This window comes from Vespula pensylvanica, chromosome 20 (assembly GCF_014466175.1).
Source record: "Vespula pensylvanica isolate Volc-1 chromosome 20, ASM1446617v1, whole genome shotgun sequence".
Classification (NCBI taxonomy): Eukaryota; Metazoa; Arthropoda; class Insecta; order Hymenoptera; family Vespidae; genus Vespula; species Vespula pensylvanica.
This window is the reverse complement of record NC_057704.1, coordinates 3,501,970-3,528,618: the sequence shown is the minus strand read 5'-3', so window position 1 is coordinate 3,528,618 and position 26,649 is coordinate 3,501,970. Positions and strand designations below refer to the sequence as shown.

The 26,649-nt window shown below is 31.7% G+C and overlaps 6 protein-coding genes across 10 annotated transcripts; 3 read left to right on the top strand and 3 right to left on the bottom strand.

Moving 5' to 3' along the window:
• Window positions 1–29: 29 nt before the first annotated feature.
• LOC122636112 (serine-rich adhesin for platelets) lies at window positions 30–6,428 on the top strand. 2 transcript variants are annotated; one of them, XR_006328872.1, is made up of 6 exons: window positions 30–337; window positions 662–816; window positions 947–1,205; window positions 1,380–5,295; window positions 5,426–5,549; window positions 5,756–5,897. XR_006328872.1 is itself a non-coding variant. In XM_043827029.1 (5 exons), the coding sequence occupies exons 1-5, from the start codon at window positions 290–292 to the stop codon at window positions 6,110–6,112; spliced, it is 4,989 nt and encodes a 1,662-aa protein (XP_043682964.1). In that variant the 5' UTR covers window positions 32–289; the 3' UTR covers window positions 6,113–6,428. The 2 variants fall into 2 exon arrangements, 1 of the variants encoding a protein (XP_043682964.1); XM_043827029.1 differs by having other exon boundaries at window positions 32–337; window positions 1,380–5,549; window positions 5,756–6,428.
• Window positions 6,429–6,973: 545 nt separating this feature from the next.
• LOC122636142 (tubulin alpha-1 chain) lies at window positions 6,974–9,468 on the bottom strand. The gene is made up of 3 exons (XM_043827091.1): window positions 9,313–9,468; window positions 8,366–8,588; window positions 6,974–8,222 (listed from the first exon to the last, which is right to left on the bottom strand). The coding sequence occupies exons 1-3, from the start codon at window positions 9,313–9,315 to the stop codon at window positions 7,096–7,098; spliced, it is 1,353 nt and encodes a 450-aa protein (XP_043683026.1). The 5' UTR covers window positions 9,316–9,468; the 3' UTR covers window positions 6,974–7,095.
• Window positions 9,469–9,668: 200 nt separating this feature from the next.
• LOC122636143 (tubulin alpha-1 chain-like) lies at window positions 9,669–12,526 on the bottom strand. The gene is made up of 3 exons (XM_043827092.1): window positions 12,229–12,526; window positions 11,859–12,081; window positions 9,669–11,771 (listed from the first exon to the last, which is right to left on the bottom strand). Exons 1-3 carry the CDS (start codon window positions 12,229–12,231, stop codon window positions 10,645–10,647), a joined length of 1,353 nt encoding a protein of 450 aa, XP_043683027.1. The 5' UTR covers window positions 12,232–12,526; the 3' UTR covers window positions 9,669–10,644.
• Window positions 12,527–13,297: 771 nt separating this feature from the next.
• On the top strand, window positions 13,298–20,430 carry LOC122636141 (Fanconi anemia group I protein homolog). Of its 2 annotated transcripts, XM_043827088.1 has the most exons (23): window positions 13,298–13,523; window positions 13,805–14,080; window positions 14,307–14,590; window positions 14,698–14,865; window positions 15,033–15,256; window positions 15,383–15,579; window positions 15,743–15,879; window positions 15,982–16,205; window positions 16,304–16,656; window positions 16,770–16,899; window positions 17,008–17,315; window positions 17,425–17,616; window positions 17,739–17,890; window positions 17,968–18,138; window positions 18,217–18,368; window positions 18,453–18,646; window positions 18,768–18,935; window positions 19,037–19,211; window positions 19,282–19,492; window positions 19,575–19,647; window positions 19,727–19,876; window positions 19,944–20,042; window positions 20,123–20,430. In XM_043827088.1, exons 2-23 carry the CDS (start codon window positions 13,997–13,999, stop codon window positions 20,225–20,227), a joined length of 3,951 nt encoding a protein of 1,316 aa, XP_043683023.1. In that variant the 5' UTR covers window positions 13,298–13,523; window positions 13,805–13,996; the 3' UTR covers window positions 20,228–20,430. The 2 variants fall into 2 exon arrangements, with proteins under 2 accessions (XP_043683023.1, XP_043683024.1); XM_043827089.1 differs by lacking the exons at window positions 13,298–13,523; window positions 19,575–19,647; window positions 19,727–19,876; window positions 19,944–20,042; window positions 20,123–20,430 and adding an exon at window positions 13,659–13,673 and having other exon boundaries at window positions 19,037–19,381.
• LOC122636145 (U4/U6.U5 small nuclear ribonucleoprotein 27 kDa protein-like) lies at window positions 19,555–21,604 on the bottom strand. Of its 2 annotated transcripts, none has more exons than XM_043827095.1 (4): window positions 21,413–21,604; window positions 21,175–21,338; window positions 20,913–21,073; window positions 19,555–20,809 (listed from the first exon to the last, which is right to left on the bottom strand). In XM_043827095.1, exons 2-4 carry the CDS (start codon window positions 21,279–21,281, stop codon window positions 20,613–20,615), a joined length of 465 nt encoding a protein of 154 aa, XP_043683030.1. In that variant the 5' UTR covers window positions 21,282–21,338; window positions 21,413–21,604; the 3' UTR covers window positions 19,555–20,612. The 2 variants fall into 2 exon arrangements, with proteins under 2 accessions (XP_043683030.1, XP_043683031.1); XM_043827096.1 differs by having other exon boundaries at window positions 21,570–21,587.
• A 995-nt stretch (window positions 21,605–22,599) lies between these two features.
• Window positions 22,600–26,312, top strand: LOC122636144 (short/branched chain specific acyl-CoA dehydrogenase, mitochondrial). Of its 2 annotated transcripts, none has more exons than XM_043827093.1 (9): window positions 22,600–22,753; window positions 23,539–23,653; window positions 24,115–24,215; window positions 24,474–24,680; window positions 24,850–25,020; window positions 25,300–25,425; window positions 25,499–25,681; window positions 25,775–25,910; window positions 25,996–26,312. In XM_043827093.1, exons 1-9 carry the CDS (start codon window positions 22,727–22,729, stop codon window positions 26,169–26,171), a joined length of 1,242 nt encoding a protein of 413 aa, XP_043683028.1. In that variant the 5' UTR covers window positions 22,600–22,726; the 3' UTR covers window positions 26,172–26,312. The 2 variants fall into 2 exon arrangements, with proteins under 2 accessions (XP_043683028.1, XP_043683029.1); XM_043827094.1 differs by having other exon boundaries at window positions 22,608–22,757.
• Window positions 26,313–26,649: the final 337 nt, after the last annotated feature.

Here is a 26,649-nt window from a genome sequence, read left to right as displayed (position 1 = left end):
GAGAGAGAGAGAGAGAGAGAGAGAGAGAGAGAGAGAGAGAGAGAGAGAAAGAGAAAGTCTGTTGAAATCGCGTGTGTGCGAGAAAGAAAAGACGAAAAACGAATAGCCAAGGGAAAAAACAAAAAATCAGAATTCGTAGGAACGATGAGGCTACATAACATTTCTTTTGCGTTATTTCGATGAGAATAACATTGTTTATATTTCGCCAGAAATAACAATAAAAAGGATCATTCATAAAATTGAATCGCACGGAGTTAACATTAATTTCTTGAAATTCACAAAGCACATCATGTTTTTCATCGAGAAAGAAGCCGGTCGTTATACGATCGATATATCTGTAAGTTCTCGTACAAAGTATTAGTAACAAAATTAAAAACAATATATTGTTGTAAGTTGTTGTTGTTGATATATCATTGTAAACAATATATTGTCTGTAAGTTTTCGTACAAATATATTAATTCTACGTGTATATGATAAAATGTCTTGTCCACGATAGAATTCCAGGATAGAATCCTCGAACGTCTACATTAAATTTGCGCGGTTTTTTTTTTAAATGATCTCGAAGTAAATTCGATCCATCGAAAATCGCATTACGAACTTTGCCTCGTGAATGAGGCTTCTTTTTTCTTTTCACTTTTCTTTTTCTTTTCTTTTTTTGTAGGTTACTCGAAACTTACGTACTCGTCAAGGGTGGCAGGCTTTAACGGTACTTGTCATCCTCTTGACAAGCATTTTTTCGTCGTGCAAGGCTTCGCCACTGTCAAAGGTCACGGCCGGTGGATTAGATGACACTGGAAAATTATGGGATCAGCGTAGGTCAGAAAAATGATTTACGAAATTCCATTGAATTTTACTGCTAATGATCGAATAATGATTATTTAATCGTTTGTAATAGAATTTAAATATGAAACAATCCGTAGTACTAAAATATTTGTAAAATTTTTAGTAACGCTTCGAAAAACGTGGATTATAAAAAGAATGAAAATGAGAATCCAATAAGACGCGATTTGCCAGCTTCGCCGGCAGAACTGCTGAAACCCGACAAATTTCTATTCTACACGTATAACGATCAGGGGAACATGATCACGAAGCAAATGAGTTTACGTGAGATACAGACTCTAATCGCAAGTGGAAACGGCGGGCACGTTGCGATGGAGATATATGAACCTCACAAATCTGGTGATCTGTTGAATGGAGAAAAGAAGGTGAGAATGTCTCGTTATTTAATTTTTTGATTTTTGAAATATTACGATACATAATATAAAAAAAAAAAAAGATTAAGTCTTGTTCTAATATCATTCAAGTTAACAATTTCATTAAAACGATCATCGAAGGCAGTTATATTGAAATAGACACTCCTAATTTTTCTCGATTCGTAGGTGATGGATGTAGTTGAAAAAGTGCAAAATGTATTAAAAAGTGCATTGGATAAACCATCGACCATGGCCGGCTCGTTATCGACTATTCCAGAATACGCAAACGCCGAATGGAGTAGCATTTTACCTGGTATTCTGACCAATAGCGATATCGAAGCTGATCCTACATCGGAAGAACCTAATTACGTGGAAATTACGAAACCCGATTCGCTTATGCAAGAGATATCGGTAACTTCGTTGAATCGAGAAACTCAATCGTCCACGTTAAAACCATCGATGTTAACTAATCCAGAAACACCTGAACAATTGGTCAACGATGTTATTTCAACAACCAGCAGCTTCCCATTAATATCGATTATTAATGAAAATAATTTTTCGACGATTATTAGTTATGGCGAAACGAAATCTCCAGATAAATATACTGAGAAACCAATGATTCCAGTGCCAATGATCACTACCGAAGAAAAACCATTCACCCATCAGTTAGAGACGTCATCAATCGACGATTCGACGTATCAAACATTGAGTACAAAATCCACTGTCGAGTTTTCTGACATCGATCACTCGCCAATGGAGAAGATGAATAATGCAACGGTGTTCGAAAAAGTTCCAGTCAAGGTTTGGGACGAATTGGAACAAAACGTGACTTTTGACGAGTCGAGCATTAGCCGAGTAACGGAATATGTACCGATTTTGACTATGTTGGTGGGATCAACGGTGAACGACTCGCTTGCCCTAGCAACGAACGAAGTGTTGTCATCCACTGAAAGCGATATAACGAAAAAGGTAACGGAAACAATGTCATTGGAAACATCGACTGTAGAAGCAAATACGAAGATTGGTCAATCTGAAAGTGTCACGACGTTATCGGGAGATACGATCACCGACACGGTCACGCCAATTGTTATTACGCATGCACAAACGGAATCGAGCGAACATTTATCTAAAGGTAATATCACTACACAATCTTTCGACGATAGAAACGTGACAATTTCTGAAGTATCAGAAGTAACGACTCCTCCCATTTTGTCAATAATTTCAACGTCGACGTTATTATCGAACAAGCCAACAAACGATGAACGATTAAACATTTCACAATCATTCAACTTGACAATGAATGCGACCGAAGGAATCGATTCTTCGACATCAACGTCGGCACAGCCCAACGATTACTTCAATGTTTCATTATCAGTAAATTCATCTGACGATACATCGGAAGGAACATCCATTAGTACGATTACAGATTCTGCTGGCTTTTCAGAAACAACAGACCTTCCTGTCGCCGTAATCGTTACGAAGAATATTACTTCGAATCATGAAACAAACTTGAAGCCTATTGATAGTTCAACGTCCGACGTTGATACAGACAAGTACGATGAAAATCCTGAGAGTTTGACGAATAAGTTACAGTCAATCGAAACAAACGAGAAAGAATCTTCGATCGAAATGGAAATTTCCAAAATAAATGACATATCTACTGTACAACCTACAGTAGCGAGCAATACGATGAATTCGACATCAACATCTACTTATACAACGGAGACCATTTTTGTTCGGATCGATGGTCCGTCCGTTGATCCTTCTACTTTATCCAGTATGATACCTGAATCTACTACGGCTACCAAGATTACCTTTATCAATGATTTAAAAAGCGATACTTCCACCGAATCGAATGTCTATGTTACGAGTACGACAACAGAATCCGTAGTAGAAAAGTTAATGAACGACACGAAGGAGACTTTAATAACAAATACAATTTCGCTACCTGTTCTACCAATCAATCAAACAAATTTCATTGGTAATCGCATTGAAGACTTTGTTAAAAATATTTCTTCACCTTCTACGAATCAACATACGATAACGACAACATCGGTTGTATTTAACGAACTGGTTACGACTACTGATTCGATAAAAAGCAGTGATATGAGGACGACTGATGCAGGAATTAAGAACACCATTATGACCTCACAGATGGAAACATCGTATACAACACCAATTAGCGATATAATTACAGATAACGTACAAACTACCGAAAGCTATTCAAACAGTAAGACTTCTTCGAACTTGAATCCCGACGTAAACAGTAAGGAACCTTCATTTGTACGACATCAAAACGATCTCATCGAATCGTTAAATTCAATTACGACGTTGTTACCTTCAGAACAAGAAACTGCAACTGACAAGACGGTCATGAACGTCACAACAAAAGCGAATACCACTTTATTAACTCCAAATGCAGTACCTGTGGTAATTCAAGAACAGATGACGACCTTGATTGCCGGTGAACAATCTGTTACGGAAACTTTTTCGAATATCCATGATTATGAGCTAAAAAATCATACCGGCATTGAATCGGAAGCATCGTTGAAAGCAAACGAATCTCGTTATTCCGATTCAAAGGAAGATACGCAAAGGTATTCCACTCCTTATGTAAAATTGAATATCACTTTTACGAATGATTTATCTTCAGCCGATGCGAGTAACGTATCCGTGGACAATATGATTACAACGAAGGTTTCGGAGAATGCGGAATCAACGTCGAGTGGTACTACAATAGAACCGTCACAGGATTTGCGCGTCCAGACAAACAAAACGATCGAAGAATCGATGGAGAACGTTGCAACGATAAATGAATCAAATTGGATGATAGATCAAATAACAGCTAACGTTAGCGCAGATACAAAAGGTAATGATACGAACGGAACATCCTCAGAGATAATAGATGATAATACAAATGACAGTACGAAGGTACAAGTAGACAATAACGAATCAATTTCTGTATCTCCGGATGTTATCGAAGAAGTATCCTCGTCGAAATTATTGACACCGTCAGTATCAATGGCAGCGGAGAACTCATCGAGTTCGCAATCGACTTCGAAAATCAGTTACAATGAAAATATGAATGCAAGCTATTCGGAGGATAAGGAAACAACTGAAAAGTGGTTGTTGATACCTCATAAAGTAGTTGCATCATCGTCCGTCGAAAAAACTACCGTCTATCCAACGACTCAAAAGATCATACAGGATATCGCCCACGCGTCGGATACACGCTTACCTGCTGTAACGTCGGAAATAAAATCAAATGAAAATATACCGTTAGATTCTCCGGCAAGCGTGACCGCTTTGGATGTTACCGTGACGAAGACTGAAAGCGACATCGTTAACTTCTCGAAAATGTGCAATAATTTAGCTTTCGATTTTTGGATGGCAGCTAATAAGGGCCTAAGTACAAACAGATCCCTGGTTCTTTCGCCTTTCGGTATGGTCAGTCTACTGGCCATGATATTTTTAGGAGCACGAGGAACCACCTCCGATCAGATGAACGAATTACTTAAGTTGGACGACGTAGCCACATTTAATCCACATTTGGTGTTTCAAAACGTAACCGATATGGTGGGATTGACGAGAGGACAAGGGATCACAAACGCTGCCTTCGTTCGTGAACTTTTCGTCGATAGAGCGAGGGTCAGAAAAACGTTGCCATTTTACAAAGAACAAGCCCAACAGTTTTACGAAGGTCTTGTTGCCGAAGTGAATTTTGCCACCATTGGTGACATCGTTCGGAGACGGACGAACTTACTGGTTAGAAAACAAACGGGCGGTAGGATCAAGGACTTTATAAAGGCGAACACGGTACCTCTACGATCTCCTTTGGCTGCTGTATCAGCCAATGTTTTCCAAACTAATTGCAACTCCAGTTTCGTTAGTTCTGACGGAAGAGACGGCGAGTTATATTTTGCCGTGTCACCGGCTATCAGACAGAGAAAATTGATACCTGTGCCAGCTATAGTCTGGCGATCGAATATACTTGCAGGTTACGAACCTAGTTTAGATGCTACTGCGGTTGCTCTTGGTAAAGTCGAAAATCTTGTTACAACGGTATTCTTATTGCCTGGACAACAAGGCCATATAGCCCCAGGTGATACTTTGGATCGTCTTGAACGAAGATTAATAGCAAGTGCTTCGCGTGACAATAATTGGAACAGGCTTTTGAAAGTATTACTTCCTAGGAATAGTTTAGAACTTCAAATACCTAAATTTACTCATAGATCGGTCGTTAATGCGACAGCAGCTCTCAGAAGAATGGGATTCGATAGACTGTTCACCGAACAAGCTGATTTGAAGGGTATCAATGGAATTGGAAATCACTTACATCTATCTGACATACTACAGGTTAGGATTAATTTCTTTTTCATCTATCGAATCTATTTGTTCTTTTAACTAGACCACTCTTTTGCGTTTTTACTTCTTTGTATTTAACCCGTCTTTCTCTTAGATTTTATTCTCATTAAATGTTTTTGCTTTATTCCTACGTAGACAGATTTTGTACAGATTCAAGTGTATGTCTTTTTTCTTTTTATTCTTTTTTTTTTTTTAAGATTAATTTGTTCGGCACGTGCGGCGATGAGAATCCAACAAATGGAAGACATCACATGGAAACGTATCCAGCGACTCCAATAAAAAGAGCTCGTCAACATGAGGAAACTTCGAATAGAATGGCTCTGGATATACGTGGTCAGTCCAACCTCTTAGATTACTTAGAAGTAAATGCTTCGAAGTCGATGTTCGGTAAGACCGATAAAAGGAGAAAGCGACATGCAGATAATGCGAAGGTTATAATGAGATCGGAAAGATCGCGATTGAAACTCGACAGACCCTTCTTATATTTCGTACGTCACAATCCCACCGGTTTAATACTTCACATGGGAAGATTTAATCCAAGACTTTTGCCCTAGCTCGTCTACAATATCGTTCATGGAAATACGACATTTAACTTGATCGAACACCATCGTTATGTAGTGTCATTATCGTATATGTTGGTTTTCGATCGACACGTCGAATATTTTATATTGTTAATTTGTTTAGATCCGACAATGCTTAAAAGCAACTCGATGTATATTATAGTAAAAAAAAATTAGGTATTATGAAAAAGAAGTTAGTCAAATGCAATAATATAGATTGCGACTTCGCCATCATTCGTAACTATTAAAAAATAATTTTATAAAATATGCAGTTTCTTTGTGGTGCAAATAAAATAATAATAATAATAATAATAATAATTAGATACTTCGAATAACCAAACTTTTTAACAAAAATATTAAAATATTGCAATATACAGTTAATAAAATATCGAATATAAAGTCGTAATCATGTTAAATACATAAATTTTGTAATCATTACAATTACAAAATTGTATTTTTTTATCTAATCGCTTCATAGTTGGAAAAACTTAATTATTTATAAAGTCGCTCTTTATACCCTAAAACTCGCCGTTATGACTCAGGACAACGTCAAGATCGTCTTCCTATCGTGTCGACGTGACAATAACTGTTCTTAGCATAAATTATGTCAAATACTTACAAGTAAATAAAACTTATTGAAATAAAATTGATAATTGCAATATTATAGATAATATCAGTAAAGCACACACCTTTTGCTTCCTCCCTGTAATAATCTATATTTCCTACGTTGATATTAATTACCGACTGATGGTAAAAAAAAACGTGTATGCTTCAAATTAAATACTTTTTACATGAAAATATTTTACTTATAATCAAACTAATATATGAAAGGAATGAAAAAGAAACATGATTTCATTGTTTTTTTAGATCTGCTTTTATTTTCGTATCTTTCGATCAAATGCTGTGGGACTGAACATGCATAAGGAAAAACTTGTACGCCCTATAAGCAAATGGAAAGTTTTCTTTTAGGTGCAAATTTAATATTCCTCAGCACCTTCTCCTTCACCTTCAGCAGAATCCATACCAACTTCCTCGTAATCCTTCTCGAGAGCTGCAAGATCCTCACGTGCTTCGGAGAACTCACCTTCTTCCATACCCTCACCAACGTACCAGTGAACGAATGCTCTCTTGGCATACATAAGATCGAATTTATGATCGAGACGTGCCCATGCCTCAGCAATGGCCGTTGTGTTGGACAACATACAGACAGCACGTTGTACCTTGGCCAAATCTCCACCGGGTACGACAGTTGGTGGCTGATAATTTATTCCAACCTTGAATCCAGTCGGACACCAATCAACGAATTGAATCGTGCGTTTGGTTTTGATAGTGGCAATAGCAGCATTTACATCCTTTGGAACAACATCACCTCTGTACAACATACAGCAAGCCATGTACTTTCCGTGTCGTGGGTCGCATTTTACCATCTGATTGGCTGGCTCGAAACAAGCGTTTGTAATTTCTGCGACGCTGAGTTGTTCGTGATACGCCTTCTCCGCAGAAATAACCGGTGCGTATGTTACCAATGGGAAATGAATTCTTGGATAGGGTACCAAGTTGGTTTGGAATTCAGTTAGATCGACATTGAGCGCACCATCGAATCGTAAGGAGGCAGTGATCGAGGAAACGATCTGACCGATCAAACGATTCAAGTTGGTATATGTGGGTCTCTCGATGTCCAAGTTACGACGGCAAATATCGTAAATAGCCTCATTATCAACCATAAATGCGCAATCGGAATGTTCGAGCGTGGTATGCGTAGTTAAGATCGAGTTGTATGGTTCAACTACGGCGGTAGAGACTTGAGGAGCTGGATAAATGGCAAATTCTAATTTGGATTTCTTTCCATAATCGACAGATAATCGTTCCATCAAGAGAGACGTGAATCCTGATCCAGTGCCACCTCCAAAGGAGTGGAAGATGAGGAAACCTTGTAATCCAGTACATTGATCTGCCAGTTTTCGGATACGGTCCAGAACGAGGTCAACGATTTCCTTGCCAATTGTGTAGTGACCACGAGCATAATTGTTCGCAGCATCCTCCTTACCCGTGATCAATTGTTCTGGATGAAATAGCTGGCGGTATGTGCCTGTGCGGACTTCATCTAAAATTGGATAACGATACAAGTTAAAGAAGAAAATTTATAAAATTTAGGTAAAAGTATAATGATATAACTAAAAAGGAAAAAAGAAAAGAAAAGAAAAGAAAAAAAGAAAAGGAAGAAATAGACTTTAGACTAATACGTACCAACAACAGTAGGTTCCAAATCGATGAAAACTGCTCGTGGTACATGTTTGCCTGCACCAGTTTCACTGAAGAAAGTATTGAAGCTGTCATCGCCACCTCCGATAGTCTTGTCAGATGGCATCTGACCATCGGGCTGAATGCCATGTTCCAAGCAATACAGCTCCCAGCAAGCATTACCAATCTGTACTCCAGCTTGTCCAACGTGGATTGAGATACATTCACGCTAAAGAAACATTAAAAATTGTAGAAACTCCACAATGCATAATAGTATTAATTACTCTTTATACTTGATCTTACATTTATATTTTTCTACTTTCTATATCTTTCTTCAAAATTATCTTTCTGATCTTGGTGAAAATTACATCTTAATTTATCCTCTTTATTACATTATAATTCAATATAGAAAACTGATAGATATGAATTTATATTATATTTATATATTATATTATTAACGATAATAAAAATGTAAAAGATGTAGAAACATCGAAGAGAACGGATGGATTCACAATGGACGCCATGAGAATGAGTCATCACCAAGCGGAAGTATTAAAACGAATTTCATGGCAAACGTTCGAAAAAATATATAAACGCATATTTTAATTCTTAATAATACTTAATCCATAAAACAGATAGTAATACATTTTACAAAATAATATATTCCGATTAACGCACACGATAACGTATAACGATAAACGAACTATAATTATATTTTTTAAATAACACGATAATTTTTTTACGATATTTCACTTCTTTGAATAATACGAAGCTTTGAGAAAATTAAACAAAGGATCACAAAAAGTCAGTAGTTAATTAGAATGACAAAGGGCGGTGCCGGCCGGCGGCAAGACAAAATGGCTACCGAACATTTTTTCGAGAATATGACGCGTCGCGATCAACTAGCTTTTTCGATTAAATAAAAAATTACTAGATATGTTTTATACACTTACCATTTTGAGATTTTAGTTTTCGATGATAAAAATCTAAGAAGAATTCGTCAGACTTGGTCGGTCGATAGTTGGCGAAAGCAAGTAATGGAGCCTCAGCTAACAACTACACGACAACCTTCGTCGAAGATCCAACGAATAATGCGCGAAGATGTGCCGCGGTGGCTCTTTATACCTTCCGTGATCGACCGTTACGGTGCACGCTGATTGGTTGTTGCTATCCTCACCATCTCTTGTGATTGGTCAGAACAAGACCGCAATACGCAACGACATATGCGTTGCTAAACGGAAAATATAGTGCCACAAAATATAGTCGATAAATGTCTATTTAGTGCAATTATTTAAAATTGATTAATTAATAAAATATGCAACAAGATGATTTATTGTCAGTCTAATTATCTAACATCTCTCTAAAAGCAATGATTTTGTATTTATTACCAATAGGAATAAATTATATGCACTCTGAAAACGATTTTCGCCATATTTGGAATGTATGTACGTTGAGCGAACGAAGCAACGGCGTACGATAATATATACTTGTGTCGCATATACATACATTCAACGTCTCGTTTAATGGGAAACGTATACGAACTCTCAGTATTGATTTTTCCAAAGAGATAGTAGACGCATTCAATGACTATATCAGTTAGTTGTGTATATAACATATGATGTTTGTTACTTAAAAAGGGACAAAACCTTATACACATACGTTTTTTTTTTCTTCTTTTCTTTTTCTCGTAGTAGTCTTATTTGAATACGTATTTTAAGACGTATGACTCATACACATTTTCGACAGAACTTTCATCTTACAATGATACTTTCTTATATTTCCTAGCGTTTCGTACTTTGTATTTATGAAGACATTTATCGTCAGTTAAGAAAAGCATAGAAAAGCGTAAACGTTTAAAGGTTTGTTTAAAACATAGTAAGAAGCATAAGATACAACGGGAAAATATGGGCGTGTACCTGAACTCACCGAGGTGTGCACACTGCACACGTATTGATCGGCCGTGCATGACGTTCTTCTTTACGCATACATAATAATGAAAATCTTCGACAAAAACCTTTCGACAGTTCCTAAATGCGCTTATTAAATAACGAATTGGCAATTGTTGAAGAATTATTAATTAATATCTTGTATAGTCGAGAAAAAAGTGAAACGAAAGAAGAAAGGAAATGTAAATGAAATATTACAATCACTCGAGAGCGATAGAAAATAAATTTTGAAGATAATATAAAATATCATGAAAAGTTTACATATAACAATAACAAAATATTCCTTGTCAAATATAGCAGAATACTACATGCAGTACGATTAACAACGATTACATATAATTAATATTCATCGTTGCCTTCTTGATTATCATCAACGGTATCCATACCAACCTCTTCATAATCTTTTTCTAAAGCAGCGAGATCTTCGCGTGCTTCAGAAAATTCTCCCTCCTCCATACCTTCACCGACGTACCAATGAACGAATGCTCTTTTCGCATACATCAGATCAAACTTGTGGTCAAGTCGTGCCCATGCCTCGGCAATGGCCGTAGTGTTAGATAACATGCATACTGCACGTTGCACCTTGGCCAAGTCGCCGCCAGGTACGACAGTGGGAGGCTGATAGTTAATACCCACTTTGAAGCCTGTAGGGCACCAATCAACAAACTGTATGCTGCGTTTTGTCTTTATAGCAGCGATAGCTGCATTAACGTCCTTGGGCACGACATCGCCTCTGTAAAGCATACAACAAGCCATATATTTGCCATTTCGAGGATCACATTTTACCATTTGATTGGACGGTTCGAAGCACGCGTTCGTTATTTCTGATACGCTAAGTTGTTCGTGGTACGCCTTTTCCGCCGATATTACTGGTGCATAAGTTACGAGAGGGAAATGAATTCTTGGATATGGTACCAAATTTGTTTGAAATTCAGTTAGGTCGACATTGAGGGCACCGTCGAATCGTAATGAGGCGGTGATCGAAGAAACGATCTGACCGATCAAGCGATTCAAGTTGGTATATGTAGGTCTCTCGATGTCCAAGTTACGACGGCAAATATCGTAAATGGCCTCATTGTCAACCATGAAAGCGCAATCGGAGTGTTCGAGCGTAGTATGAGTGGTCAAGATCGAATTATACGGTTCTACCACGGCTGTAGAAACTTGCGGTGCCGGATAAATGGCGAATTCCAATTTAGACTTCTTCCCGTAGTCTACCGAAAGTCGTTCCATCAAAAGAGAGGTGAAACCAGAGCCAGTCCCACCACCGAACGAATGGAATATAAGAAAGCCTTGAAGTCCGGTACATTGATCCACTAATTTTCTCACACGATCTAGAACAACGTCGACGATCTCCTTACCGACCGTGTAATGGCCACGAGCGTAATTATTCGCGGCATCTTCTTTGCCCGTTATCAATTGTTCCGGGTGAAAAAGTTGTCGATACGTTCCTGTTCGTACTTCGTCTGAAAAAAAAAATCGCGATTATAATTCGATCGATCCATATTATATGCGCTCGATATCTATTCGTTGCTTTCGTTATTCTCGCTTACCGACAACGGTAGGTTCAAGGTCAACGAACACAGCTCTGGGCACATGTTTACCCGACCCAGTTTCACTGAAAAACGTATTAAAGCTATCGTCTCCTCCACCGAGCGTTTTATCAGATGGCATTTGCCCGTCCGGTTGTATGCCATGTTCCAAACAATAAAGCTCCCAACAAGCATTTCCAATTTGAACTCCTGCTTGTCCTACGTGAATAGAAATGCACTCGCGCTGAAACGATTAGAGCGCACGGTGGCATTATATAAATTTGTCTTTTTCAATTTTAACATATCATCTACGTATTATAAAGATTCTTTCACTTGATACCATTAACGAGATACCCCTACTATTAGTGCATATAAATTTATCATAACTTACCATTTTGTACGAGAAATTGTAGAGGATGTAAAATAAACAAGTAGGTTGAAAGTAGAGAAAGAAAGAAAGAGGGAATATAAAAACAAAAAAAGTTCGATATTGATACTAAAAATCGGACCGTATGCGAAAGTTTAGACGAAGCTGGTAATGAATCTCCTCTAAACACAAATTGCGCCGTTGTGCGAATCTGCCCGTTATACTCTTGGCTCACGCACAGTTTTAGGCTACGACGAAGCATGCGCTCCGGTTTGCCTCGTGACACTTATGCAACAATAAACCTTACACAGCATATTAGATCTCCCTTAGTGTTGTCTTCCTGTCTATCATCATCATCATCATAATCGTTTATAGATGTATTTTCGATCGAAGATCACAAAGGTCACGATTTTACCTCTATGATTGTATACGCTATAAATATATATATATATATATACACACACACTCATACAAATATAAAATTTTATATATATATGAGATAAGTAATACATGGTATATACATATATAATATATATAATTATATATATGGTACAAATAAATATATATATATATTTTTTATTAGAGCATAATAAACTGTGATTCAAAAACCATTAACTGTTCCAAAATGTTGTGAGTATTGCTTTTATGTTGACGGTATGCAATTAGATCGTTCATGCAAGGTCGACGACATAAGGGGCAGATAAATTTAGAACTCGTACCCTCTCTTAGTAGAAAAGTGCATTTCTTTTCTACGACATTCCAAGATTCGTCTAAAAATAGTATACACGATTATAACTAGTCTAAACTCAGACTGAGTGCAACCGACCGATTCTTTTCTTCCCTTTTCGATGCGACTGTGTAGAAAATTTAACGCAATATTCGTCCTACTCAAAAATGTCTGTTTTAACTTGAAAGAAAAATATTTCTAAAGTGTACTTTTCTTCCATCTTTAGATAACTGAAAAGTAAGAAAATAAGAGAGAGCGATATTTTATATGTACATTTAAAGTATTCGTCTTGTAGCATGCTCTCTCTCTCTCTCTCTCTCTCTCTCTCTCTCTCTCTCTCTCTCTCTCTCTCTCTCTCTCTCTCTCTCTCGAATGAGGCCATTCACATAGCGTTTGCCTTCCTCCAATCAATACTGTAGAAGTTTCAATGATCTTATAAGGTTACCGTCAGTTTCCTTTACCTAACGCGATAGTATCCCTTCTCCTTTAATATTTCTCATCATTTAACACATGGATGACGTAATCTACTCTGACATCACCTAATGTTTTTTCGCTATCACTAAGAACGTCATTATATTGATCTGCTCCTGTTGTAAATAATACGATATCTTTATAATGATAACTTTAATTACGTTAATACTCATTATACCTTTTAATATAATATTACATTTTTAACTTTTTGCTCTAAGCTGACAAAAAGAATAAAAGTAAAGAGATATTCATATATGGGGAATCTTTTGATGTATTACTTTTTTTAATTAGTTTAATATTATTTAACGATACGATAAATTATATATATATATATCTTTTATGCTTTATATTAATCTAGAAAAGCGATAGCTTTTCTTATATGAAATATACTATTTTCTTCAGATAGCGCTACGAACTTTCTCTGCATATGCAGGACAATGGGGAAATGTTCTCAGAGTGAATATAACCTTTTTAAAGTCTTCTAAAAAAATCTCCCGAATCGATAGTAAATAATACCAGTAATCGTATAGATCTATACGACTAATAGATAAATTTATTTATTAAGTTTGTAAAACAACTATTTATGCGACAAATATGTATGCGAAATTACAAGATATGATGAGTCGAAAAAATCGATCGCAATTACATGGATTCATACAAAATGCAAATGTAGAAGAAGTGAGTCAAAAAGGAATAATTTTGTTTTATTTTCAATGAAATAACATTTAGTTTGAATAAGACTCGTCTCAAAATTAAAAGAATATTAGTTTTCTTAGGATATTGCGTTATTGACGTTAATTCACCGACGATAACAGTACTATACATAATTATGATTGTATCATTAAAAAATTATATTTTCTTTTATATTTTCAGAAAGTATTCAAATCTATCTTCCTTTTTTCAGCTTTGCAAAGTATTGTGTGATAAGATACACAGTACGGATATAATAAAAGTGTTAGATGAAATACTACAAGCGTTTTGTAATACTGAAAAATTTTCTGAAAACAAATTAAAAATAGTAAAAGGCATAATAAAAACACTAGGAAGCTGTAAAGTCAGTAATAGCCACGCAGAAGAAATTATTAGTCTTATAGCTATGGACTTCCCTAATTTTTCAAAGAATTGTCTAATTCAATTAGTACAATTTTCTACTTCTAATATTTATTCAAACAAAGATAACTTCTACAGGTATAACGATATTTATCCTTTATACTGTTGTCTTATTGTCTAATATTTTTCAAAAACAACAATTATCAAATATAAGTAACAGTGTAAGTAAATAATTAATATTTTAGTTGGAAAGATTTATTACCAATATTATTAGAAATCCTGGAACAAGAAAAATATATTGACTATATGAATTCAGAAGTCACTGGAAGTGAATATAAGGCGCTTATTGTTAAATCCATATGTAACAGCCAATGGGAGCCTAGCATTGCACCATGTCTAGCAAAAATGTTTGGGTAATTTATTAATTTTAAAGAAAATGTAGCTTAAATTGATCTTAATTTTATTTCATTTTTTAATAGTTCTTACGTTCGAACAAACAGAATAGTATTATTATATCACATAACTTTAAATATACATAGTTGTATAGTTTTTTTTAATAATTTGATCTTTCTTTTAACAGAGACATGATTTTGGAGAAAAAAGATTTGAATGTTGTAATTATTACGTTATGTCATAAACTTTCCATGATTGCTTTAAATGAAATACCCCCTTTTGTATACCAAACTCTTAGATTATGTAGTAATTCTAGTTGTATACATTTGATTGTATCACTGCGTAAATATTTTGCATCATATTACTCAGATGCAAATAACGAAAAGAAAGAGAAAAATTTTGAAGATATTTGTAAGCAGTATTATTTTTTTAATATTTTTTTTAATAAACAGTTCATGAATAATATATATATTTTTTATGAATTTCTTAACTATATTCTTAACTATAACTTCTATACTGTTATATTTATACTTGTAGGTACAACAAGTTTAAAAGAAATACAAGATGCAGAGAGTAATGTGCTGTTTCATATACATCATGCCACACAATTACATTACAAATGTATAAAAGATTTGATACTTGTATTTAAAAAATTTTCTATGGTACCAGAATATGTATTAGAACCTTTCATTTTATCTACAATATTTATAGTTTCTAGTGTACATGAAGAACAGGTAACAAGTAAATACTTTTTATTGTGCGATATATATGTTTGTTTTCTTTCTATTGAAGATTTCTAAGAATTCATTTATTTATACATTTATATTAAGATTGTTAAATACATTCTCTCTTTTTCTCTCTCTCTTATATTAAATTTCTGAAAATGTGCAAAAATAGGTTTTTGAAATACTTCATCAGACGATATTAAGAAAAATGCAAGATGATGAAAAATGTAAGAATAGTGCTTGGTTAAAATCTTTAATGCATAATAATTGTGATATTATGGATGTTATAGATCAAGTTATAGCAAATAGGTATGCACATATATACCATGATATATATATATATATATATATATATATATATATATATATTCCTATGAATACATAAAATAATATTTTTTTATTACTTTCTAGTGATAAAAACCGTCATGTTATATTAAAAGGAATTATGGATTTAGGATTTGTGCTCATGGATACAGAACATACAGGTGGAAAAGTTAATAAATATCCAACACATAAAATAGGTATACAAATACTTCAAAGATTAATGAAGAAAAGACATGAAATATGTGGATCTGTACTTCAATTATTAACTGATAAAATAATGGCAGGTGGTTTGTTAATATCACAGTATACAGGTACGATACGTTATTGCAAAAAAAGGAAGTTATATAAAAGTATTTTTTAACACTGCGTAATAATAATAAATGATTTATTGATTTTTATTTTTTCGTAGATTGTTTGGCATATATGTGCTCTAAATTAGCAATGAATGTGCTCGATTTTCAAACTTATATAATTACTCTTCTTGATCAATTGCTATGTGTACCTGGTACTGCAGCTGTACAAATTCTTTACGCAGTTTTACCATTAATACATGTTTCATCTAACGTGAAAGACAATCTTATGTTAGCATTAAGGAAGGCTCTCTATAGAAAAGGAATATGTACACGTAAAATGGCAGTCACTGGTTTTCTTGAACTGTTAAAAATGTTAAAAATGAATTCTATAAAAAATCTTTCAAATGATTATTCTAAAAATTCCTCAATGTCTACTACATTATCTATTTCGACAACCATATTAACTCAGGTAGACACAAAGAATAGACTATTATACGTTTCTAATTAAAATGCATCAATGCACAATGTTATTACTATAATGTTATAACGTTATTTTGTATTAAGTCTTACTATATCTTTTAGGTAATTTTAGAACAACACAATAATACAAGCAATAATTATGGATGCAATAAAAGATTATGTATTGACATATTAAATATATTAAAAAAGTGTTTTACTCAAGAATTTGAAGTTAGATCACATTTATATGAAGGTAGAATAACAGGAATAATATAAAATAATCATATTTATGATTATTAATTTATAAATATAACAAGTTATATATATGTGCATAACATGTAATAATATATTTTCTTTTCAGGATTATATGAGGTTGTAATTAAGAATCCTGACCTATCAGAATACATAGTGGAAATATTACTTGCTCAATTGAATCTTTACTTTGAAACGGATGAAAATGTTTTACCTCCATTAAAAATTGATCTAAGTGCCGATATAAACGATGTACAAATTGTTCCAAAAGAGCCTATAGCTACATTGATTTCTGTATTACAAGCAATTTATATAAAAACAGCTTCAGAAGAGTGGGAAATTTTAAATAAAATTGCTATCATTCTAGAGTCACTGTGTGCAAGGATGGCACAAACAGAATTGGAACATTTAAATTTGGTATATCTCTTTGGTTTAAAGCAGTTTTTACAAATAATTATTCATTGAAACGTATAAAATTTATAACCATAAGAATTATGCGTAATAATATTAATTACTAATCTTATAGGATGATACAATGAATTTACTTGATAATACACCAAAATCACAACAAAAATTACATAATTTAAAAGAGATGATAGGTGTATATGAATCTTTAATATCATTCCGAGTTAATTGCTGGGTTAATGAAAGTAAAAATATAGCAAAAGGTATATATGATCTTTTTAAAGGATACAATAGGTTAATGGACATTATTAAGGTAATTTTGAAATTAATATCAATATTTTTTTGCTACATTTTTATATGATGAATATTAAATTATAAATATCATACTTTCTATATGATAATATATGTTATATGCTAAATTTATATTTATTGTAGAATATAAAAAAAAAGAGAGGAAACAAAAATAAGAAAAATAAAGATGCAAATAATACTACACTTAAGAAGAAAAGCCATTCAGATATTATAAAATTGCCAAATGGGAATATAAATCTAAACACAATATGTAAAATTTTAGAGCTACATTATTCGTTAGTAATATTTAATATATATTTTATTTAAAAAAATAAGAGAAAATAAATCAAGTATTAATATTGTTATTTTGTAGAGACAAATGGGCAGACAACGATGAAGCCAAGATTCTAAGATCGCATAGAGACTTTTATCATTATATTTTACGAAGTTGCATTTCAACTTTTCAAACAATAATATCATTAAGTATCCCGGAGTTTGAAAAGCACAAAAAACAATATATAAAAATATATCATGAAATTGGAGAGTAAGAACATTGAATATGTAAGAACTTTCTATGTTTTTTTACCTTGCAGGTACTAATTTAAGAATTATTTTCTTATAGATTACTCTATAAAAATGTAATTTTGGAATTTAGAAATGCATTTAATGATGATCAACAAGGAACATTATTAGCTTTGGACTGTTTTAAAGAATATTGTTGTTTAATATGCTCGAAGTTTTCTTCTCAATTGTCACAATTTCTTTGTAGTATGTGTATGTATGTTTCTACGATTGAAAAAATAAAAATAAAATATTTTTTGCTTAACTTATTTTTATAAATGTCTTCTTTGCCATTAGGTAATCAAGAGCCAACAGAAAGTTTTAATGTGCAATTAGAAGCATTTATATTGTCTTTCAAAGTTCCGTTAAAAATTTCTTTCAATCAAGATTCTGATGAGGATGAATTGTATAAAAAAGTGTCATTAATACTTTTAGAAATTATACAGCAATTTGTGCATCAACTGAACTTTCAGGAAGAAAATGTTGAAAAAGTTTGTAGGAATACTTATACATTATTAACATTTTCATATATGATATTTTATTAATAATATTATATTAAATATTTATGTTATCTATTTCATTCAATTATGTTAACTATCTATTAAATTATAGATTTTTGAATGGATAAGACAATGTTCACAAATGGAAGGCATCAGTGTTCCTGCAGCTATTTTAATCCTTCAAATACTTTTGTGGATAGAAGACTGCGATAAAGATTATGGAGAGATATTAAATGATGTTTGTTTTGAAATATCGGAGAAACTGGGTATGATACATAAGGTTTGTAAATCTTACATGCAATTAAGTATACTCTATAGAATTGAAATATTAAATAAAATTTTTTTGTTTCTTTTTTTGTTTTACATGTATCTTTATTATAGATTGAAACATCAACAAATGAAAAATATAAAATTATAAACGAAAGCACAGTTGTGCAAGCTTATAGCATACTTAATCATTACATTAAAAATAAATTAGATAATGTATCTTGGTTTTTAGAACGTTTGAAAGCTGAATTTGCAACAATGAATGTTGTTAATATCAATAATGAACAACGTAAGTATTGATGCGTTTGATAAATATTGATGAAGTTTGAATAATGAATATTTCTCTGTAATTTATACAGAAGACTTAGTAGAAAAAGAACGCAGTTTATGCAGACAATTGTCATATATCATTCAAATTCTTTATATATTGGCCAATATATCTATCGATCCAGGTCAATCTACCAACTCAATATTTAAGAATTTACAACAATTATATAACATATTGAGTAAACTTACTAAATATTTTTATAATAAATCGAGCAGTGGAAATGCAGCATTTCACGCTGTTAGGTGAGAGTTTACAATTTGTGTGATATCCAACTTTGTTACAAATTATAAATATATCAATTTCATTTTGATTATTATTCTTTAGATTTATTCAGGTGATACAGTTAGCTGGAAAACCATTAAAATCTACTTTTTATAATTTAGTAACACATATAGAGGTATATGATGTTTTATATATATATATGTTTTAATATTTCATATTTTTATACATATTTTTTACTGCTTTTATTGATATAGGAAAGTCAAAGTAAAGACAAGAAACGATTAAAAACAGATACAAATATACAAAAAAATCATATTTTAAGAGAAACTAAATTAATACCACGTGTTGTTTATGAAATTGAACAATTTAGTAAAGAAGTATTGCTGCTTGCAAAAAAAACTGGGGTAAAATGCAAAATTATTTTTACAGAAACTTATAAACTGAATTATTTATAATGGCTTTTTTTATTAGGTACCTTTAGAAAATTATATCAAACATAGTGTAACACGTGATTTCCGAATATTAGGTTCACAATTAACAGAATCTCTTGAACAAATGGATATCAGTATGGTAAGAAACTAATTATATCATGTATTATTTATTAATTTATTAAAAATTAATAATTACTTTTCTTCTTTTCTATTTAATAGTTAAGCACACAACGTACTAATGTCACAAATATAAATAACAGTCTTGCACATGATTCAGATAATACTTCATCATCCATAACAGAACATTCTATGACTGAGTCGTAAATAGTTTTTAGTAACTTTTTACTTTGGTAAGTTTTATTAAATGAACAAATATAAGAGAATTATATAAGATATTTTAATTTTATTTTTGTATGTGTGATTTAATATAATTTAATTTCATATTTTTATAATTGATATGAAAATGTATATTATTTCTTTTTTAACTGCTATTAAATATAATTGAGAGCAAAAATGTGCTTAAACAGTTTATGAATTTCTTTTGCCCCATTATTGATTAACGTATTATATATTCTCAACGAAGTAAATTATTCTTATTGTGAAACACTTTAAACTAAAAGAAAAGGATATATGAGGATTATACGTTCCTAATTATAAATAATTGAATTAAACAAATACTAACAATTGGAGAATTTAAAAGTCAAGATATTTATGCCACAAAATCAAGTGGTCTATTGAAACCTCCTTTTCTATTCATATACTGTCTGTACTTTCTTTTTAAAATAACATGTACTGCGCTTACATCATTTCCTTCTACCTTCTTACCTTTGGTAGTATCGAAACCACAAAAACCCATCATTCTCATCATTTCTTGTTCTTCCGGTGTTTTTCCTTGAAGATCGGCCTCTATAAGAAAAACCACGTTTACCATAATTATAAATATTTATATAAAAAATAGAAAAAATATAGTTTTGTTATTATTGTAAAATTATTTTGGTTCTCGTTATACCTGTGATAACAGGACGTTCTGCCGTAGATAATTTGGCTCTGGGTTTAGGTCTGTCTCGTTCTCTAGATCTAGATCTACTGTATGATCGTTTATGTCTGTCTCGATCACGATCTCGTTCTCTATCTCTATCTCTTGACTTTACTCTGTCACGTTCCGCAGATCTATGATGTCAGATCGTCATTAAATCATCATTATGTTAATTTTTATAGAATACAAAAGGTTTTAAAAGTCGAACGATTATTCTTATCATTTTTGTACATACCTCCGACGTCTTTCGCGAGATCGTCGCCTTCGACGGTCTCTGTCGCGATCACGTTCCCTGGAACGATCACGTCGTCTTCCTGGCGACGGGGTATGACTTCGACCCATTACATTTGTATTTTAAATGTAAAATTGTTAAAACTGCTTGCAGGACATTATAAAAACCTTTAAAAAAAATACATAAACGTTTTAAAGTTTCTAAAGCGTGTTAACAGTATGCTAAAAGGTTATGTACATACTATGAGATATCTATAAAATAGTATGATATTACATCATGTTCAAGCAAACATATTTTTATGATCGCATAGTTAAAAATATTTATTGATATTTTCACTTAGTCAAATAATTAACAAACACATTGAATATTTGAACGCACTATTTACTGCTGCTGCTGACCTTTATTTATATTGTTTCACGTAGTAAACTACCTGTTAGCGTCATGTGAGCACAACGGTACATATAATGGCGGTATAATTATTAATTTGAAGTGATAATAATAGAAATATTAATACTAGTATGATTTTCAAATATTAGTACAAGTATGTATTTTCGTCTGAAATAAAAATGTAATTTTTATTTCAACATGACATATCGACGATAATATTCTATCGTTCAAAACAACTATGTTCATTAACAATATCGGTTTCTTAAATATTGTTATTTTACATATTATTGATAACCTATCAATTATGAACAAATAATGATGACCTATGATGACCTATCAATATTTCAATTTCATGTTAAATGAATATGTTTATAAATTCTGTTATATATTGTTTTCTTGTATTATTTACGAAATCAGAACTGACGTAGGCAATATAATGATGTAAATGTTGTTATTCTACGACAATACTTTAAAATATAAAATATATGTTTATGCGTGTAAAAATATATATAATTTACATTACATCTTTGAATTTTTCGTGAAAAAAATTAGAATATATATGTTTGTACGTTAGTTTATGTTTAATTCCCATGTGTATAAAAGTAAAATATCCGTTTGAAATTATTAATCTCTTTTTTTTTTTTATATATCTATAAGTGATGTTTAACAATGTCCATATTGAGTCAAAACTTTGCACAGAAACATTTGTACTTCGGATAACGTTAACTTCGATGACAAGTATCTATAATTTAATTTTGATAACAAATATCGATTCTACATAAACAACATCTGTGTCCACATCTGATAAGAGAACAAATAACTTAATAAGCAATTGTATATAACTTACAAATATATTTATAAATAAACTTATATAAAAATGTACGTTAGTCAAACGGTCAAATAAAATAATTTGACGATTAGAAAGATAGAATATTATTTCTTGAGATTTTATTTTCTTATTATATAAGAACCTGTTTCGCGGTCATGATACTTAACCGTTTTGTTTTAAAGGGGGGATAGGGATACGACACTATAGGTTCGGTAGACTATTAAGTTCAGTATTAACGTAGCATTCGAAGCATCGGCAATCGACAAACGATATATAACGGGAAAACAAACCGTTTAACAAATTGGTGTTAGTACATTTGAATAACTGCGTTTATTAAAAATGAATTTTGGATCAATTCTTCGGCAAGTACGTGAGTACGAATCTTTGTATCGTCAATCACAATTTCTTAAAGAAATTTCGTTCCATAGATTGTTTTCAAACGATTAGTTCCATCTGTTAAGTTAAAAGTATGCCGTCTACGTAACTTTCGAATAGTATTATTAATATATGTAATAATTAAAATAATCTAATAGTATTATTAATGTATGTAATAATTAGAATAATTTAATAGTATTATTAATATATGTAATAATTAGAAATGTAAAATAAGAAAAACTAACAAAAAAAAAAAAGATTTAGGAAGTAACAATTGTTTATTATTTAAATTGGTACAGTATTAACGTTAAATATTGAAAATCGTCTTCACAATGAAATTTCGTTATTAAAAATCGTATAAAATATTCGCATGAAAAATTGCTTTGTTTCGATTTATAAAATAATAATCATGACGAAGCATATTTTCCTTAATAAGAACGTTTCTATTTAGTACAATCGACTTATTCAATGGAAGTTAAGATTAAAACCGGATACTTGATTTTTTTTGAATTGTTCTGTGTTATTGAGAAATCGTACAAAGGCGTTCAACGATTTTTCTCATTCTCTTCCTTTTTTTTTTATTTCTCCCCTGATCGTATCATTATAATCCTTTAATTTTTTTTCTAAAAATCATTTGTTAGTTTCAAATACATGGTAAATTACATTATCTTTTTATGGTAACATTTCCATTTATTCTAAATCCGCTTATTATTACTTGCAATTAAGAAGAATTATCGAGTATATTAAACAAAGAAAATCAATATGATCTCTAACAGATACCTCGCAAATTAATAAAAAGAAAATGTATACAAGTGTATGTTTCACAACGCAACTACAGTCCTGGACCTTTGACCCAATTTACAGATGATGAACTTATGATGAAAGAGACTGGTGAGTAGTAAATTGATTCTTTTTAATACTGTCTTATATCACTCCTTCGAAATACGAAACGTCGATGTATTAGGGTAGAATTGATATTGGAATTTTCTGATATTATCATATATACGTACGTACGTATATATATATATATATATATATATATATATATATATATATATATTTGAAAATTGCAAATATTATGACGATTATTTTTCTTTATTCAATTACCTTGAAACCTTCCACTAAGTAAAAAACAATTGATTTTTAAAAAGCCACATTTTCATTTTTAGAAAATGGACATTACCTGAAAATTTTTTTTAAAAATGTTCTTTTTTCCAAATAAACATTTCCAAAGTTTTATTTTAAACACTCTGCATAGTAATTAATCGAATGCGATAATAGAACAATATTGTATTTCGTATCTTTTACAATAAAACTATTAATCCTCCATTTTGTCTTGTTATTTTTCGTAGTTGCTAAATTAGCCAAGGAGGACATAGCTCCGCTTGTACGAAAAATGGAAAAAGAGGGACGTATAGACGACAACATATTGAATAAACTTTTTGAAAATGGCGTAAGTTAATGTTCTTGATATTATGTAAATGATATTCGTATTTTGTGTTATCTCTTTAACAATTTTTCTCTCTTTTTTTTTCACCATATTGCTTTTTTCAGTACGATAAAAAAATAATAACCGATTTAATAGTTTTGGTTTTTTATTATAATCGAAAATTTTTTATTGTAATTGAATATTTGAATATTTTATTTAATTGATAATTTTTTATTATAATTGAAAATTTATGTATTTTACTTTGCTGCATATCATCCGTAGTTAATGGGAATAGAAATTCCAGAAGAATACGGTGGAACGGGAAGTAACTTTATGACGACGATTCTAGCCATAGAAGAAATTGCAAAAGTTGATGGTTCTGTTGCGGCTCTTGTTGACATTCATAATACATTGGTCAATTCGTTGATTATTAAGATAGGATCGGAAGAACAGAAGCAAAAGTATCTGACCGAGTTGGCTCAGAATTACGTAAGCGATATAATTTATCACAAGTGTCATTTTAGTCATTCATGCGAAAATTTCATTTAAATACTAAATGAATATGTAAATTGATTTCGAACGTTAATTTAAAAAAAATAAAATAAAATAAAATAAAAAAGAAAAAAAAATACCTATAGAGCATAATTTTAATATTTAGGCAGGAAGTTTTTGTCTTACGGAACCGGGTGCAGGATCCGACGCCTTTTCTTTGAAAACCGAAGCGAAAAAAGATGGTAATGATTATGTTATTAATGGTACAAAAATGTGGATTTCAAATTCGGATATCGCTGGAGTATTTTTGGTTTTTGCAAATGCTGATACTTCTGCAGTAAGTAGATTTAATAACTTCAAATGCTAGTTATGTTATATAATTATTATATGTATATGCATATACGAGAAATTCGATCTTCTATTTATTATTACTACGATATAATTTATTAATTATCCGTGATTAATCTTAAATATTAAATTTTAGCATATAACTTTCATTCACTCGATCTATAAGTTGTATAAATATTTATTCACACGATATATATATATATATAAATTGCGTACTAACCGTCACATTTTCTTCGGCTAATATACTACTTGATCGTAAATCATACAGGGTTATCGAGGTATTACGACATTCTTCGTGGAAAGAGATACACCTGGACTGATCGTATGTAAACCTGAAGATAAATTAGGAATCAAAGCATCAGGCACTTGTATGATACATTTTGAAAATGTTAGAGTAAGTAAAAGAAAATGTTTTATACAAAAAGATATGATCAAAAGATATCATATCTTCGACAACAACTTACTAGGTTCCTGAAAGTAACATATTAGGAAAATTTGGACATGGTTATAAATATGCAGCAGGATTTTTGAACGAAGGACGTATTGGTATTGGGGCTCAGATGATCGGTATAGCACAAGGCTGCTTAGATGCAACTATACCGTATACTTTAGAAAGGCAACAATTTGGCAAGGATATATTTTCATTTCAGGTAAGATACTATATTATAAAATAGAGGTAAGAACAATATTATTATGAATTTGTTTAATTCGATGATTATAGCTAAAAGAATTTAATTTTTTAGTCTATGCAACATCAAATTGCTCAAATTACAACTGATTTGGAGAGTGCCAGATTACTTGTTTACAATGCAGCCAGATTAGTAGATGCCAAAAAAAGCATTATGAAAGAAGCAGCGATGGCAAAACTAGTTGCTTCTGGTTTGTTTGATCATTTAGATAAAATTTAGAATCTATTATATGTAGGAATGTAAATTAAATAATTTATATAAATTGTTATTTACAGAAACAGCATTACGTGTAACAGCAAAATGCATAGATTTTATGGGAGGCGTTGGTTTTACTACAGACTTTCCCCAAGAAAAATATTTTAGAGATTCAAAGATAGGAACTATTTATGAAGGTACCAGTAATATGCAACTCTCAACAATTGCCAAATGTATTCGCAAGGAATACTCATAAATAACATAAAATAACATTGTATTCATTTTTGTACTTAATTGGCTGATAAAATCATTCATTAGCTATAACAACAATATTCAAATATACTTTTATATTTTTATATATTGATTAGTATATAAAAATTATATATTATTAATAGTTTTTGTACTATATTTTTTAATGTAATACCTAAACAAATTTTACATACATACACACGCACACATTTTATGAAAACATTTTCCTCACTAGAACGCAATGTTGAAAAAGCTAAATCCATTATCTACCATAATTTTCTAGCTTCTAATTCTTGGTCAAAGTATATTTTTCAACAAAGTATTTTTGTCAATCTACATAAAATAATAGAAATCTTTGTACAAATGCTACATAGATAGTTTAATTATGTTCTTTACCAATATATATCTTTATTTTGGATCGTGTGGTAATTTAAAACCGACAAGATCTGCTGTTTCCTTAATACTCCTTTCTCCTTTACCAGTAT